Source organism: Leptonychotes weddellii, chromosome 4, assembly GCF_054177405.1.
Source record: "Leptonychotes weddellii isolate Sample4059 chromosome 4, ASM5417740v2, whole genome shotgun sequence".
In the NCBI taxonomy this organism is placed as follows: domain Eukaryota; kingdom Metazoa; phylum Chordata; class Mammalia; order Carnivora; family Phocidae; genus Leptonychotes; species Leptonychotes weddellii.
Window position 1 is genome coordinate 123,039,874 of NC_138372.1, and position 17,859 is coordinate 123,057,732.

General features: G+C 46.3%; 1 protein-coding gene across 4 annotated transcripts in view; it reads right to left on the reverse strand.

Moving 5' to 3' along the window:
* PAG1 (phosphoprotein membrane anchor with glycosphingolipid microdomains 1) overlaps positions 1-17,859 on the reverse strand; it is a 130,444-nt gene that overhangs the window by 13,368 nt on the left and 99,217 nt on the right. For all 4 annotated transcript variants that reach the window (XR_014144268.1, XM_081816184.1, XM_081816182.1 and 1 more), the window contains 4 exons: positions 9,846-10,050; positions 8,270-8,321; positions 4,986-5,082; positions 2,671-3,272 (listed from right to left, as the gene is read on the reverse strand). Coding sequence is in view for 3 of the 4 variants with exons in the window: in XM_081816184.1 (XP_081672310.1) it covers positions 2,671-3,272; positions 4,986-5,082; positions 8,270-8,321; positions 9,846-9,970 (876 nt within the window). In the remaining variant the exon portion in view is untranslated. The remainder of the gene's footprint in view (positions 1-2,670; positions 3,273-4,985; positions 5,083-8,269; positions 8,322-9,845; positions 10,051-17,859) is intronic.

Below are 17,859 nucleotides of genomic sequence, written 5' to 3' on the forward strand. Positions count from 1 at the left end.
TTCCAGTTCCATCTAATGCCTCATCCCTTTATAGCAAAACCTCCTAAAAGAGTTGTCTAAAAAAGTCGCTCACATAATTTTTCTCTTCCTATTCTCTCTCTCAATCCATTTCAGACAAGTTTCTGCCTCTGACACTCCAAGGACACCAATATCCACTTGTGTAACCAACAGGACGGTCAATCCTCAGCCCTCACTTTCTGATCCATCGCTGTATTTGCCATAGTGGCCACTCCTCTGTCCCTGAACCTTCTTTACTTGGCTTCCAGGACACCGAACTTTCCTGTTTTTCTTTCCTATTTTGGTGTCCTCTGCTGGTTCCTTTTCTTTCCCAGACCTGTGCCCTGGGAACTCTTCTAGATGCCATTTCCACTCATCCAATGACCTCATCTAGTGTCATAGCTTTAAGAAAAACTTTCTGCTGAGGACCTCCAAGTGTACAAAAGTAGCCCAGGCCCTTTCTTATAAGGCTGCTCATTTATCAAGCTACTCTCTGCTGCGTCTACTCAGATACCCAGCATGTGTCTCCAACAAAACACGTCTAGCACTGAATACCCGGTCTTCTCCAAAAACTTGCCTGCCTGCAGTCCTCTCCATTTCAGTTAAGGGTGATGCCATCTTTCCGGTGGCTCAGGCCAAACCTGAGACTCATCATTATCTTTTCTTTCTTTCATTACACATCTGGTCCACCGACAAAACTCCTGGCTCTAGTTTAGCATCTCCCATTACTTCCACCTTGTTCCAAGCCACCATCCATCCTCTCTTGTCTGGTTTGTGAGAATGGCCACCTGATTGGTCTCCTTGCTCCTACCCTGGACAGTTGAATTTTACACTATAGTCAGAGCGATCTTTTCCAAACCTAGAGTAATCCATTCTTCTGCTCAAGATTTTCTAATGACCCCTTTTTAATTCAGATTATGAGTAGAGGCCACACAGGATTGGGCCCCTGGTTACCTTTCTACTACTCTTATCCTGCTCTTCCCTCTCCAGCTACACCTGTCCCCTCCTCTTCCCTGGATAGGCCGGGCAAGCTCCAGCCTCAGCACCTTCACACTGCCCCTTCCCCCGCTCCATCTGCTCTTCCCCAACTTTCTCATCTCCTTGAACATGTCATTCCGATGCCGTCTTCACAGTAGGCATACCCTGACCACTGATTCACAATTGTACTCCCACTCTACTTTCCTAATCATTATTCTGTTCTGATTTTTCCCTATAAACCTTAAAACCTTCGAAAATACCATATACTTATGTGCATATTTATGTCTCTCTCCCCCCACTAAAATGTAAGCTCCACGGGGGGCAGGAATTTTTGTTCACTTATATGTTTTGGTCACCAGTGTATTCTCAGCCCCTAGAAGGCTGTGTGGCATATAGGTGGAGCTCACTAAAATCTTCTTGTGAATGAATGAAAAAATGAATGAATATTAAATGTTTCAAGTTCTCTGAATTGCTTAAAATTTAATTAGGATTATTTATAACGGATGTGATGGGTTATCATTCTTGTATTACTACAGAAAGGTAATCTGATTCCCAGATGGGTATTTCCAGACTCTGATGTGGTATCTAGAGATATCACTGGTAGTGGTTAGACAACTGGCCTTCTTATCTTTCAAGTCCTTTTAAGTAAAAAAGCCTTAACTGCTTTAGGCACAATGAACTTTACATTAATTATCTTTGGTTATATGCAGGGCAAAACGTTAGACTGCACTTTTGCATTTTATGACTCGGTTCATGAACACCTGTATGGAGGCTCTCAATAGCTGATTTCATGGGTAATATGAAAAGTCGAAATGCATTCAGAGAATACCACAAAGAATGACTTACTTGGTATACCCTATATAGCCATAGCCAGGATGCACATTTTGATCATGAACTCCAGATCCTTTTTAAGGCTACTATTGACTGACCTACTTATCCTTCCTACCAAAACCTGAGATGAGAACCTTGCTTTTTCCCGTGTAGAGAAGAGAAATCAGATAGTAGTTGCATAAGAAGACTGGGCCTAGTTAAATACCAAGGAGATCCTGACTACAGGAGATGTGAATTTCAGGCTATTGTGGCTCCCATGTCAGGCTGCCAGAAACAGAAGGCTCAGGCATTGTTAATACATTTTAGAGCTTTGTTGATTATCTAAACTTAAGAGTTACAGGCTATTGTTTTGAAATTGTCACAAAATAAAATCTTTTACTTGATTTATATAAAAGTCTGCATAGAATCAGATAGACTCACAGTGGCACCTGTGAGTCTGTTCTCTCCGTGTGTATTCCTGTGCTCTGATTTCTGGGATCCCGGAAGGGTAAACATCACGCTGCTGCTTGAGCAGCAATGAGCAGAAGAGGCTAAATGTGTGGCAAAGAGTCAGTCTCCATTTAAGTCCTGATCTTCAAAATGAAGAAAATAATACTTGGCCCCAATTAGACATGATGTAAAAACTGGAAAATATCCAAGTTAGGTGCCAACAGAGAAATATTTTACAAGCATGCATTTTCTGTATTTTATTATCTGGAGGGGGGAAAAAGTCAAACACAGCTTATGCTAAAACAGCTTTCATCATTCAACGAACCTGAAAGTGTTTGCATGTATTTCCCAGAACAATGTGCCAGTAAAAGCCCCAGGAGGAGCTAGATTCCCAATCATGACAAAAGCACATGAAAGACAACCACGAGAGCCCACCTTGTTGGTTTCGCTGGTCCCCTCTGTGGCTCCTTCCTCTGCTCTCTTGCTCTCTTCCTTCTCCTGAAGGTTTTCATTTTCATCCAGAAGTTTAACGGGGACAGGTGGTGGGGCTTCCTCTTCCAGATCGCAAGAATTTCCAAGAACAGTCTCTGCGTTAACGCTCTGTCGACACTTTTTGTTTCTGTCCACTGATGCATATTCAGCGAAGTCCGCTTCGGGGGCTTGGGGCCCAGGAAGCTCTTTCAGAGCGGAAGTCGACTTTGACCTGCTGCTGTGGCCCTTCCCTGGGTTCACGGCTGCTGCCACCTCCCTAATTTCTTTCACAGTTTCATACAAGCAGTCCTCCACCATATTTTCTTGGGAGGAACTATCCTTGAGCACTTCATACGGCCCTTCCGTCCCTAGGCCCTGGACCCCGTCCACGCTCCTCGCATTGAGCATCGTGTCCACTGCGCTGTCAGGGGGAATTCTGGGCAGTTCCCGGCTCTGATGACATTTTGGCTTCCCCGTGCTGTCCTGGGAGTCCAGCAGATCCGAAGCTGAGGTCTGGACCTCCTCATAATGTTGCATGGAGGTCAGAGTACTGTCTTCTGAAAGAACTAAAGCAGCAGAAGTATGAAAAATGGAGAAAGACAATTCCTTAAATAATTATTACAGTGAATGGATAATGCAAAGTTAAGTTAAATCAAGGTGCTTGCTTTTTATTTGACTCTAAACTGCACATTACAGACGATATGACTGTTGATATTTCAACCACAGCTGAAACTATGTAATAGCCAGCTATTACATCTTTCCAATACACACATTTAATAAACTGACTTGGCTATAAATTTGGTTCACAGTTACTTTCATTGCTTATTAATGGGATTGCTTATTGATGAGTTGCTTAAGAAGCAGTGTGTCTAATGTGACCAGAGGTCTGACTCCGTGAGAGGCTGGGCACCAAAAGGGGGGTGGAGACACGCAGGTGGCCACCCTCCCCGGCCTTACTGGCCGCCTCCCGTTTGGAGGGAATAACTGTAACCATCCCCCTTTCAATGGTCACTTTTGTTTGGCAGACATGATGGAAACACTGGGGCAAAAGTGTACCCTCAACCGCAAGTACAAAGGGACAGTATGCCCGTGCCTCTTCAAAGGTCTTCCTTCCATCTCGCCGCCCCTTCCCCTTACCATTTCTACCTCAAATCAGAAAATCAAATGTGAAATTCTTAGATTTCCACTGAAATGCACTGTGGGAAACCATTCAGTCATCCCTTTATCAAATGCTTACTGAGGGCCTACTATGTGCCAGAGACCATTAAAGTGCTGGAGATACATCAACAAAGCCTAGCCCTGCCCTTCTGATACTTAACATTGTAGCCAACAGTTATTAAATGACTGCTGCTCCATTTTATAGTCTTTATATATAAGTATGAAAAGTATAAGTACATACGTATAAATGTGTACTTAAATATATATCTACGTTCATGCATATATTTATCTTATATACTTTCTATATAATATATAGTCCTTACATATTATATATAGTCCTGCTATGTGTATGTATGTGTGTGTTTATAACAAGGTTTTTAATCTTTTTTTTTACTGACTAGACTGGGATTCTGTAAGACCCCTGGAGCCCAGGCCCGTGTCTAACCCAGTGGTAGGCACCACTATGTGTGTACTTAGTCATCCCAGAGGTGCAGATGAATGATCAGCTGACCCTGAGATGGGAGAGCAGCCTGAGTTACCCAGGGGGGCCCGATGTAATCATGAGGGTCCTTTTAAGTGACAGAGGAGGCGGGAGAGTTGGGGAGAGAGGGGGAGATGGAGGGAAAGGCTAGCAGTCAAGAAATGCAGGTGGCCTCAAGAAGCTGAAACGGGAAGGAAATGGATTCCCCCTAGAGCCTTGAGGAGGAAATGGAGCGCTGCTGGTACTCTTGACTTTAGGGCTGTGAGTGAATACATTTCTGTTGCTCTGCGGCACCACCGAGTTTGTGGTAACTGGCTGAAGCAGCAATGTGCCGCTGTTTCTTCACCGGTAAGTTGTAACAGGAGCTATCCTACAGGGAGTAATACTGCTACTAACAACAGTGATCTTACTGGGTAGTTGTAAGGATGAGTTAGGATACAAATCTTAGAGCAATGGCACAGAGAAACCAATTAATAAATACTAGCTTTTCATCCAAATGAGCTGTTCTGTGCTAAAACTGGTAGGAATACTAAGAGTGAGCAGGAACGCATTGCCTAGGTTTTGAGCTACGGATTTTGAAATGACTTCTGTCTCAGGTGACGAGGCCTGCGTGGAAAGCTGGTCCCTTCGCGGAACCTACCGTCGCCATTGGTGAGGATCCCGTTGTGCTCGCTGCCGGCAGGCGCGTCTGTGGCCAGGCTAGTTACCGAATGGCTGAACATCTCCTTGTCGGAAGGCTGCGAAGCAAACACACATGAGGCATCAATCAGGCTGTAGGCAGAGGACAGCAGCCCTGGCTTTGTCTAAAAATTAAAACAGCAACAACAGAAACCCAAATCCGCTTAAACTCAGTGATACCAAGCAACCGTGAGTTGCTCTGCCGTACTGGTCACATCTGGAGTGCCCAGCAGCAATCAGCGCCTGGTGGTCAGTGCATCGGATCACGTACAGAAACACGTCCGTCATGCTGCACCGCTCTACTGGACAGAGTTGTCCCGGACTCTCAGGACCCTGGGAATCTTCCAAGACCGTCTGCAGGGCTTTCTACCTGGTGCTCTGCAAGTGGGCTACAGGTAGGGCACGAGGGATCAGTCCCCTTAGCTCAAGGTGAAAAGGGGACCAAGAGCCCCGGTGCTGGTCAGAATTGACTCCAGCAGACAGCAGGTTCATTGTTTGTACCACAGGTGCTATAAGATGCTGTTCTTAAAGGCATGCCAGGCCAGGAAAAACATGCCACCTGAAGGGAAGATGAGAAGGTCATTGTTTTCTGAGACTGTTTCATAAGCAGCCAGGTCTCTGCTTCAGGATTCACAAGAACAGCCATATGTTAACTAGCAGGTTTGCAAACTTATTGTCACAAAGTCAGGATGCCTGGAGGGAAGAAGAGCAGTGAAGGTTTTCCTCTTGGGCTCGAATGTGGAGATAGGACATGGAATAGGGCGCCAGGCTGAGCTACAGCTACACGTAGTCACGAAGGAAGTTGGTAGCTCACGGGTTTCTTTAAATGCCCAGCTGGTTCCCTGTGGCGGTCTGAATCACTGCTGATGCGACCTGTTCCCACATCCTTCTCACAGGAGACACAGCGTGCGTGACCCGGGACGCTGCACCTGGACCATGTGCCAGGAGTCCACATGGAAAGTTCTGATTTAAACAGCTCCAGAAGCTTGGCCAGTTGGCTTCCTAAATTCTCTAACTTCTTACTGGGAACCAAATAATCATAGCAAATAGCTCACGCTGTGTCATGAACCCTTCCTGCGAGTCTGCTGTGTCAGCGTAATGCTGCTCCTGACTGAAGAGTGCCAGGAGGTGGGTCATCACGTTAGGGTGCCAGGAATGTATGGCGCAGAGGCTCATAGCACAGAAGGGTCCCACCCGGACAGGAGTCAGGGGTGAAGGGGGAAGGCCTCAGGCAGGCTTATGACAGCATCACAACCTGCTGAAGTAGCATAATCGGTCTTGGCCACTACGTCTACTCTCAGCTTCCAGGACAGAGGGCCCGCAGGGGAGCCCGGAGTGAGCCTCCCTCTCTCTCTGAAGCCCCAGGTGCAGACTCCCGGACCCCCCGTGCCTCGGGATTGTTTTAGGCTAGAATTTAGTGGTGGCTCCTCTGGGGCTTAGGAGGGAGCTGGAATGTAGAAGAGCTGGGATTGGGGGGTGGGGGGCAGGGAAGCGAGGCTGACCGCAGTGGCTTCTTTGGCCTAAATGGCGAGTCTGCAAGTTGAACAAGATTTAGGAGCTGCGAGGGAAGCTCTTAAAGAGAGCCGGGTGGACAGGCTGTGTGCGTGAGCTCGCAACCAGTGCCCATGTGAACATGTGCGCTCTCGCGCTCTCGCGCGCACACCTGCATGAGAGAGGCTGTGGGGTTCTGAAGGATATGGTACATGAGAGTCTCCGTCTTCCGTTCACCCGCCTGCCACTCTCTTCTGTCTCACCCAGGGCTGCTGCTGACCCGGGGTGGACAAGCAGGCGCTCGAGGTCTACCACGGGGCTCTCCAACGTGAGCCTCCAGCAGAATCACACAGCAGGGGGCTTGCCAGCAGTGCAGGCCACCCTTGAGAACTGCGGCTCTCGGGAAGGCCGCGGGATGGAGCGCAGAGATGGAAGCCCTTCCTCCTGCCCTAACCTCACCTTCCATCTGGCGCGGAGGAGCACGGGGGGCGGTGAAGAAAGCCGGCGCCTGGGACCTACATGTGGGAGGAGCGACAGTAGAGCGGCCCCCCCCGCCGGCCCCCGATGCCACCACAGCAGTAGTCTGTGCCAACAGAGAGGCGCGGGGTGCAGCTGAGAAGTGGGGTTGACGACCAGAGGCGGTGCTGAGAACCCAGGACAGCAGTGGGTGAGGTGTGTGTGCGCGCGCACAGAAGAGGCGGCTAGGGAGCCCCGACAACTTCCTGTCTGCTGCTGGGGATCCACGAGTCCCGCCCATCCGTAGGGCGGGAGACTGGGAGTGGAGACCCCTCCTGGGGCTCTGCCTCTGTCTGCTGGCTGCATGTTTCACACCCGCTCCCCCAAAGCAGTTTTTCCCTGATCTTGAGAAACTCCGTCAGGGACTGGAAACACTTCTCTGTTTTCACACTGCCATGGGGCTCAAGCAAGACGGATGCCGTCTGCCCTGCCACTATGGGGTGGCCCCGTCGCCCCACTGCTAGAATTGCTCAGCCAGGTGAGGGCATGACCTGAGTGGAGAGAACAAGGCAGGACTGGGACGCTCAGGCTGCTCCTCACCAGGGGGGATCTGAGGGGCTTGACCAGCCGGTAAGAAAGGAGGGCCGGGGAAACCTAGCTGGGCCATATCTCCATAAGATGAGGTCACGTCGGAGTCCTTCTAAAACAGGGAAGCTTGCACAGAAACACGCAGAGAGGAGAGACCACGTGGAGAGACACAGGGAGAACAGCAGGTGACAGTGAAGGCACCCAGGAGCAGCAAAGATCGCAGGCAAGCCACCAGGAGCGAGAAGGGCCTGGAGCAGACTCGCCCTCCAAGCTCTCGGAAGAACCAGCCCTGCGGACACCTTGATCTCCATTTCTAGCCTCCAGAACTCCAAGACAATACATGTGTTGCTTAAGCCCCACAGTTTGTGGTCCTCTGTTACGCAGCCCTAGCAAACAGCTACAGGGCTGGAGCTGGGCAGAGGCGTCCCTGCGTCCCTGCAGTAGTAGGTAGGCTGGAGCTCTCGAAGGATCTCTCTGGCGGCAGCATGATTGTATCCATTTCAGAAACCCTCCCAACCAAGCCGGCTAATTGCACAGGCCTCTAGGCATGCTGAATAAGAATCCTACAGAGAGAGGGCACAGCCTCGGCGGCCAGCTAACTCTGCTGGGTTCTTTCCCTCTGTTTCCTTCAGCTCGGCAGCTTGTGGGCATAGTGCTTAGATAAGCGGCTGATGTTTTAAAACACACACAGACATGTGCACACGGGCTCACCACGGTCATCAGGTTCTCATGGTCCCCACTCTGCTGCCTTGGCTTCTTCTCTCTGAAATGGAAAAATAAAACATTGCTGTAATATGAAACATGCCATCTAAAATCAAACATACACTCCCCTTTCTATCCTAATATTTATCAACTTTTAAGTCTCTCTTTTAAGATCCTGGTTTATTTTGCCAAGGAAGCAAAAGCTGGACAGTGATTCTGTCACTCCTTTGCAGGCGTCGGGGTCTGAGGGGGTCAAGTCACAGCATGAGACCCGTCACCTCTCTGGCTCTCCCCTTTCTCCCAGAGTAGAAAATATAAGTTTACAACAAGAGGACTGAGGCACGTTCCTGAGTAGAAACTGTTCATATCTAGAATACTAGAAAGGATTTTGCCTTTTTTTTTTTTTAAAGAAAATGCAGACAATTCTCTACTGTTCATTTGTCTTAACTCAATCTTTGCTAAGTTGACTGCACACTGCCATGGGACTGGGAAAATAATGAAAGAAAATACAAATTTTGGCACGTCGGGAAGGATACATGCTCTCAGGATGAGTCATATGTACTTCCAGTCTATGGAAAAGTCCATCGAATAAAAATAGAATTTATTTTTACTCAGGACGGTCTAAAGAAAGCCATCAGTACTAGAGACTGCATTTCCCATGTATGTACGAGGCAACAGTGACACCTAGTGGGAGTGTAAATAATTACAGGCAGGCCCTCCCAAGGGCAGGGCAGCCAACTCTTCTGCCCGCCATCTTCCTGATCAGACTCAGACCCAGCTGCAGAGCCCAGGTCCACACTGGGCAGGGATGAGAAGGCTACTTGGTCCAGAGAATGTGACTTTACCCCTTTTGATAGAGACCTCAGGGTCTCTGCTGAAGTTACAGAGGAGGGTTTGGAAGAGGGCTGGCTGGTCTGCACCAACCCACCCGGAGCCTGCCGGTACCCTAACAGTGTTGGAGCACCTGGGAAATTACTTCCTGTTAGGAAGAATGTTGCTCCTGAGCAAAGATCTCTTTTGGGGGAGTACAGACACTTTATATGAGGGAGACATGGAGGGGTAGAGGAGAAGTGTAACTTTAAAAAAACACAAGATTATTTCTTATACAACTCATCTCTCTCATAGGAAAATTCATCTGTTTCTTAAGAAACAGTAGGTCCAGATTACCAATCTTTAATAAAATGATCCTTTCAAACCATGTAACAGCAATACTTAGCAGTAACTCTCAAAGGGCAGCAAAAAGAGTACCTTTAATACACATCAGACTTAGATTTCCCCATGTCCATAGATGTGAAAAGACAACATTCATTTCAACAAGGATGTGCTCAAAAGAATGGCAAGAATTTCGTTCTGGGAAGTTTTGTACGTGAGGCTTCTTCCAGTTGCACCTCAGCAGAATCAGATATGGATTTTCATTCAGCCTCAAAAAAGTGTCCTGGGATGCTAGCTGAGAAGTTAATTTTAACACAGGGGTTTCTGTGAATGTTTATGTAGTGGGATTCCTACATGCTTTTCACGTGAAGAATCTTCTGGGTACAGGGAACGGGTTATTTTAGGGTTCCAGTGGATACACCTTGGCTCTCACCTGTCACAACTGGAGCACAGAAAAACGAGGAAGCTGATGAGGAAGAAAGTGGCGACAGCGGCCAAACTGCCCCACAGGACCACCTGCACTTGCCCGCTGCTCAGCATGCTCCCCGGGGGTCCCATGGTGGGAGCAGGAAGTGGCACGAGCTGATGGAGTCCGTCAGTCCTGCAGACGGGGGAGCATGGGCGCGGGGTGCTTCGTCCTGCAGAGAGACCAGTGTGTTTTGAAACAACTTCTCACGTGAAGTGACAGAGTCTTGTAACGAGTGCGTGTCAGGAGGAAGGCTCTGAGCAGAGTCAGGGAGGTGTGTGCGGGACGTGCTGGGCTCGCCTGGACACCTGCCTCTGGCCAAGTCCCCTCTGTTGTCTAGGCCTTTGTTTTCCTCACCTAGAAATGTATAGAGTGGGAATGCTCAGTGTTTGAGGCAATGGGAAGCTTATTTTGATATGTTTGGGGATAGATTCTTAAGGTCTTCAAATAAAATAAGATCCCATGTATTCTATGGCAAATAAATGCTTATTTGGATTTTTTTTTCCAGAGCAGTGTAAAGTATTTATTACAGCTTTCAAAAAATGCAGTTCACATCTTCCCCACCTATCTTCCTAGCTCCCAAACCTACCTCTCTTTGAGAAGATTGAAGGCTGGTCCAATTAATGAAAGAGAATGTCTTTATATTCACCTTCAGAAGTGATCTATTGTGACTTTGTGACTATTTTCAGGGCCAGCTTTCACTGAGCTTCTGTGAGCACTCCATAAGTACATTTTCAAATGAACAGATGAAAGTATGTGCTAAGAATACATCACCAGAAGCAAATAAGACCTATTTATTAAAAAGTACAAATTAAGCATAACAGCTGTACCTAGTACATTTTAGTACCTGGCATGTCCTGGGACTCTTGCTAAATGCTTTCCTCATTTAATTACTGCTACCAGCCTGTGAAGAAGGCCCGGCTCGTCCCCATTTTTCAGACAAGAAAGTTGAATGGCAGAGACATTAATAATGTTCTCCCAAGATGTCACAGATGCTAAGTGGCAGGGTAAAGATGTGAGTCCAGTCATTTCTGACTCCAAAACTGTCGTCTTAGCCCTTAGAGGAAACTCCCTCTCTGTGGGGGCTACTGCGTGCTCCCTGTTCCAGCGACAAATCTTCTAAATGAAAATGGTCACCTCGGTTCTGTGAAATATCTTAAGAGTTACAGATTTTGAAAAATTGAGCAGTATATTAAAAATTAATGATTATCCTGGGAGATACAGGCTTCCAGTTATGGGATGAATAAGTCACAGGAATAAAAGGCAGAGCATAGGGAATACAGTCAGTGGTACTGTAATAACGTCTGGTGACGGATGGTAGCCACATTTCTGTGAGCAGAGCATAACCTATGGAGAAGCTGAATCACTGCGTTGTACACCTGAAACTAATGTAACATTGTGTGTCAACTAGATTGAAAAAAATTTTTTTTAAATTAACAATTATCTCTTGTCAGAGGCCTTGTTTAAAGAACATTTACTCTGCTCCATTCTAGAATATTCTAACTTAAAAGGAACAGCCTTTAACTTAATCTCAAGTTTCATGAATAAAGTAAATTATTATCTTAATTAGAACTCAAAAAATTTTTTTCCTTGTAGGAGACTGTCCATATCTACATTGTCATTTGCTTCCCCTGAAGAGCTGTGAGTACGTTTCGGGAGCACCGCCCTGTGTGCATCAGGCCAGCACCTGGACGGCTTAGTGCCACACGGGAGCGGCCCTTGAAAGCACTTGGAAAATAAAAGCCATTTTGGCAAAGGCGGTTCAACTGGACCAAATTTTCTCCAAGGGAAATACATACATTTATTTGAATATTTAAGATCGAAGAATAATCAAAAGCTGGAGAAAAGAAACTTTTATCCACAATGTATGCAGAGAGTATTCTAGATGAAGTCCATGTTTTCCTTAGGTCCCTGAATCAACACGAACACTCCCTAATGCTCTGTAAATATATAAACGTACAACTTCCTGTGTAATACAGAACGTCTTTCTGCCGGTGCTGGTTATATATTATGCCTGTAAACAATACACGCATACAGTAATGGATGGTCAAATTGCTTCTGTGTGTTTGCCCCTGGACAGCTGTAACTGAATGAAAATAACCACCGCTTCTCTTGTGGTTTGTTGAAGCAATGAATAATTCACTTTAAATTTAGACTACAAATTGGCACCACAATCAGTTACTAAAATATATTCAAGCAAGCACATAAACCATGGCGACCTATGAATATATATGAAATAAATTTTTACATACAGGCCCAAAGCATAACACATTTTAGGAAACACAAACAAAAGAGATCTGTTGTGCAGGCATTTGCGTGTTCCCTCCTTCGTTCACTCATTCACTCATGCAACAGATTTAATCAATGTCTATTTATAAAGTGTCAGATTCCTAGAAAATAGTTTGCTGTGTGAATTATTCAAAAGCCAGATATCCATCCAGCAAGCTAGTGTGGAATCTGTAGGACCTTCCTCCATTTCTGTACATGCTTCTCGTCTCGTCTCTCTCTCTCAACGGGGAAGGCGGGTAGAATACAATGAAGTATGTGGGGTGCCCAGCCTATCGCAACAGTGTAGGGAGAGAGAGGATGAAGGTGGATTATTACGAGCTATTGAATAAAAGATCTAACTCAAGGGAAAATGTGTCAAAGCTCCTGGCTCACTCCCCTTCAACTAAAATTTGTTGAAAAGCTACCAAAAGAACTACTTTTTTCCTGGACAAGGAAGAGCATGATCATCATCGTGTTTCTGAGACAGCTACGTTGTAATCCCGAAGGACAAGGGCTCCTGTGGTCTGGGCAGCTTCCACCCGTCAGAAGCCTCAGAGTGACGCTCCACAGGAAGCCCAGGTCCCAGCAGTGGGCAGTGCAGCAAAAGCGGTGCCCGCTTTACGGGCCTGGCTGAGATCGGGGGGTTTGCACACACTCACAGCAGATCTGGGGCGGGGCCATTCCTATTGTCGAGAAAGTCTGCGCCAGTTGTTATCCTCTCTTGGTCTCTTCCTTTGTCTGGACTTCTGCTTCTGAATTCTCTTGCCCATTCCTTCTCTGATCCTCTCCTTCCATTTTGGGGTCTTATCTACAATTAAGTAGGACTCTGTGTCCAGATGGACCACTCCCTACCCCCCCATGTGTGCAGATGCACATATGACTTCTATGCTCTTTTTTCTTGCTGGGGATGAAAGTACAGGCCTAGTGTGGATGGTCCGGGGTTGGCCTTTCCCTCCAAGACTAGACTTCATGTGTTGGTTTCACTGAGGTTAAACGCAGTGCTCAGGGGCCAAGTTAATGTGTTCTGAGCAGTAGGGGATCGGTGTCTTTCCCTCTGGCTGGAAGGCTTCTATCAGGACTAGCAATAGCAGGATAGAATAAGAGGACAAGAGGCACAGTGTTTGGGAAGTAAAAAGTCACCCCGAAAAGGAAGGGCTCCTGCCACAATGATGACATTTGCCGGACCATACACTGTGCCCCTTTACCAACCACGTTCCATGTGGAAAAGAGAATCGAAGGCTCCAAAGTCTGTGATACTGTTCCTGAGGACCATCTTATTTTCTGGTTATGTGTGTATCAAGTACGGTATTTTCTGAGTATCCAGAATTAATCTGTAGCAGCAGGACAATTTGGACACCATGAACAATTTGGAGCCGTCTCTCATTGTTTTTATATGGAGACATTTAAGCCTCTTTCTTTCAATCCTGTTCTTACCTGACTCAATAAAATTGCGTTCAACTGTGGAATATTAGTTCTTTGAAGTTTGAAAAATATTTCATTGTCAGACCACATGTGTAAATATTCTAGGAGTTACTCAACATAGGGAAAAGGAACACCATTCATTGTACCTCAGCTAACACTTATTAGGGCACCCAAATGCCCTACTAAGTTGAGTTGAAGATCATCATATTCATGAAAGATTAATAGTTGCATATCAATTATTTTTGTTTTAGAATAGACCTCATTATTGGCTGCACTGATGTACATTCACAGCTGAGACTGTCACTTAATACAATGTGTGATATTGTAAAATAGACAATCCCCGCACCCCAATTTTATATGATTCAGACTATTGTGGGGACTTGTCATTTCGCCGTGAGAAAGGTCAGGACTTGAGGTTACAGAACTTCTGTTGGGGATTCTCTGATAGGATCTGAAAAGCTGGTCTGAATAATTACTTTGGACAAAATTATTTTGCTCCATAGTCTCTTATATACATTCATGTTCTTAATACGTGATTTCAATGTTAGAAAAAACGACGGCCTTTCACTTTAAAAGCAGGTGCCACTATTAACCACAAGGTGTCAGTATAACACTAGTCTCAGCCCCAGTCATCAGCCTCTTCAGGGAGAGACAGTTCTGCTGTTTGTGCTTTGTGCTAGGTATTTTGTCTTCATTAGCTAGTAGACTATCAGCCACCTAAATCAATTCCAACAGGAAAGAAAACAGAAAACAAAAACCAGATGAAATTAATGAAAGGTGACGACCAAATGACAGCTCCTTGGTTTTTTAACTCTCTTAACTGGTAGGCGCTCTGATCACAGCAAACTGTGTAAGTAACAATTTGGTAGGGTTGGGATGGCCAGAGAGATTAGCAATAGAAGCAGACACTTTAATTCCTCTGAAGCAGGCTTCGGTTGGTAATGACAGTCATTACCATTTTATAGCTGTTCTAGTCAACTCATAATTAAACATGATAGAAACCACACCGCTCATGACCCCTCACTGAAAGACATAATGAGGAGGTCAGGACACAACCCCATGGGAATTCCTCCTTCCTGGTCATTACCAGGTGTGGGAACCATGAGGTAAAATGACGCTTTATGAGCTACAGATCAGCCAAACAAATTTAACGATAGCTGAGGAGCCAAATTCTCTGCTGGGCTCCTGTCCTGTGAGGCACAAGGGCAGATGCACAGGCTAAGGCTAAATTAACCTCTCCATACAATTCTCATCCCCTGAAAGAGTTTTAAGCTCAAGTATTTAAATTCAGGTAGATTTCTCTTCAGATTAAAGAGACTCTGATACAGGCAAGCTGCTAAGCTGTACTCTGGATGAATGTTAACCGGGTCTGCTCTAAGCATGGGGAGCCACCTAAACCAATGTTGGTCATCCATCTTGCTAAGGCACAAAGGTTCTCTGCCACATAAGCTCATCACAAAGATGTCCCCATTTCTTTTTTTTTTTCCCTGAGTTGGAGAAAATACACCCAAAGAGCAGAAGGTGGTGAAGGACTCCAAGGTAAGATTTTTCTTGATGGTAGTTTCTTGAACTATAAATTTTAAAGCATCACTATGGAACAATGACTTGACATTTCTTCCTCCGCAGCTTAAGAGAAGCGCAGCACCTGTGAGCATGTGAGAAAGGGACCTGGAAATCTTGAACATCACTAACTGACCCTGTTATCAAGGGTTGCTGCTGAAGGCAGAACGAGCCAGGCATTCATTCTAAGAGCAAGTTATAAATCCTGGAGGCCATCTGTCAGTGTAACCTGATTACTTTTCATACGTACCAAATGTATTGATCCACGCAGGAAATGTGAAAGCTGACCCTTTCAGGGGGAGGGGTCTGTGTGGCTCTTGCTTGTCTTCAAAAATACGTTAAACTTACTTTACATCAGTAATATAGTTTATTGCTTATAAAAGCCCCATTGCCATTTCGGTTTTTTTGTCTTTAGAAAAGCCAAGAGGTAAGAGACTTTGATGGGTAAGGAATAACTTCTAAGGTTGCTTTTGTTCATATCCTGACTTGAAGACCAATTCGCAAGGTTCATTTTTTATTTTTTTAAAGATTTTATTTATTTATTTATTTATTTATTTATTTATTTATTTAGAGCAGGTGGGGGGGAGGGGCAGAGGGAGAGAGAATCTCAAGCGGACTCCACACTGAGTGCAAAGCCCAATGAGGGGCTCAGTCTCATGGCCCAAGATCATGACCTGCACTGAAATCAAGAGTTGGATACTCAACAGACTGAGCCACCCAGGCGCCCCTCATTTTTTGTTCTTAATGGTAAATCTTGAGAAGGAGAGAGAGGGAAAGCAGGAGCTACTGATGGAATCTTAGAGACCAGAGGAGATATACAGGTAAAAGGGCTTTATTATGCATAAGCAAGTCTTAATGGAAAATGTGCAATTTGGGCTTTATGGTCTATCTCTTGTGCCCTGCATGTTTGCTCATCTAAATTCAAAGTTCCTTAGGGGTGGGGTGGGGAAGGTGTCCGCCTCATTTCCCACCCTCTTCTCAGCATCTACATAAACACGAAAATAGGAGCCAATCAAGAAATTTTTTAACTGAGGGGCGCCTGGGTGGCTCAGTCGTTAAGCGTCTGCCTTCGGCTCAGGTCATGATCCCAGGGTCCTGGGATCGAGCCCCGCATCGGGCTCCCTGCTTGGTGGGAAGCCTGCTTCTCCCTCTCCCTCTCCCCCTGCTTGTGTTCCCTCTCTCACTGTGTCTCTGTCAAATTAAAAAAAAAAAAAAAAATTTTTTTTAACTAAATACTTATTTCTGTAGGAAAGACGAGACTCTCAAAATGCAAGTTTAATAATTTATAAGGTAAGGGAGAGAAGGAGAATAAAAGAGATGAGCACATCAAGCAAATAATTAAAAAATAAGCCAAGTATGTCTTAAGGCAAAACCCTAACTCCGGAGTAAACACCCGGAAGCTCCCGGGCTTCCTTGTACTGTCACCGAAGCAGCTGAGGGGTCTAGAGAAAAAGCACAGCAGCGGAAATGTCGGTGCGTGTGTACGTGGGTCCTCGCCAACTGCGGCCGGCCTCTCAGCGCTGGTGGCCCCACTGTGTCCCCCGAGCTCCCGCCGATCCTCTGACCCCTTCTTGGCAGGGGCCTTTCATGCTTTCCCGTCTCTTCCCGCCCTCAAAAGGCGCCGGGGCTTCCATGTCTCGAGGAAAGAGGAGCCTTAACTATTCTTGGCTCCCCTTCTCATGCTTTTCATCTGATGAAAGCCTAACCACGCTTTAGATCTCAGTTTAAGTGTCACTTCCTTGGAGCAACTTTCCGGATGCTGCACTTCAGTCCCCCTTCCCCCTGCGAGGGCACACACACACACCAGTTTAGTTTAGGCCCATTTTGTAAAAGACTGTAAAGCTTTTTCCTTCATGGCATTATTCAAAACTGAAATGATGAAGCTCTTCGCCGTCTCCTCCGCTGGTCAAAGTTCAAAATGGGGCACTGTGAACAGACCTATCTGGTTCACAGCTGTAGCCCTAGTGACCAGCACACAGTAGGCACTTAATAAATAACCTGAATGAATTAACAGTCGAATGAACTAATAGAGCAGAGGAGAAAAAGCATCCACGAGAAGGTGAATATTGACCAGGCCTTCAGAGATGGTAAGGATGAGAAGAAACTGCTCTTTCTCAGTCTCTTCAAATGGTGTTAAAATTCCACAGGGACATGAGGAATATCAAAAGTCCGCTTGTCAGCCTCCCTGATAGACAGATTTCCATGGTACTGCCTCCCTCCTCCCATCTAGGATCATCTTGCCTCTACCCGGGGCCTGAAGAGACCTACCATGTATCAGTTTTGACTCAAAGGCTTGAAATAAAAAACACTGAAAAAGCCCAAGTGAGTTTGTGCTCTGTACCAGCCCCTCTTCTGCACGTTATGTTGTTTCCTCCTTACGGTGCTCTGGTGGAGGTGAGGAGCCTGAAGCTCAGAGGTTAAGTACCGTGTCCAGGGTCACATAGCTATGGGTGTCCTGACTCAGTGTCCCCGGCACTTCACACTCGTGCATGGTGCCCAGCAGTGTGTTCTCAGGGAGCACGCGGTGGCCAGCCCCACGCTGCTCACCATCCCCAGTTGTCTGCCTGTTGGGGACATAGGAGCCTCACCCTTCTTCCTGGCCCTTTTAACTTCCCTCTATCATGACTTGTTTTTAGCACCAGAGGGAAGAATGTTCACTCTCTTCTGGTTTGCTCACTGCTCCTTCTCAGCCACGTACCCTTGCACGTCCTCCTTCCGGGGGACCTAGAGT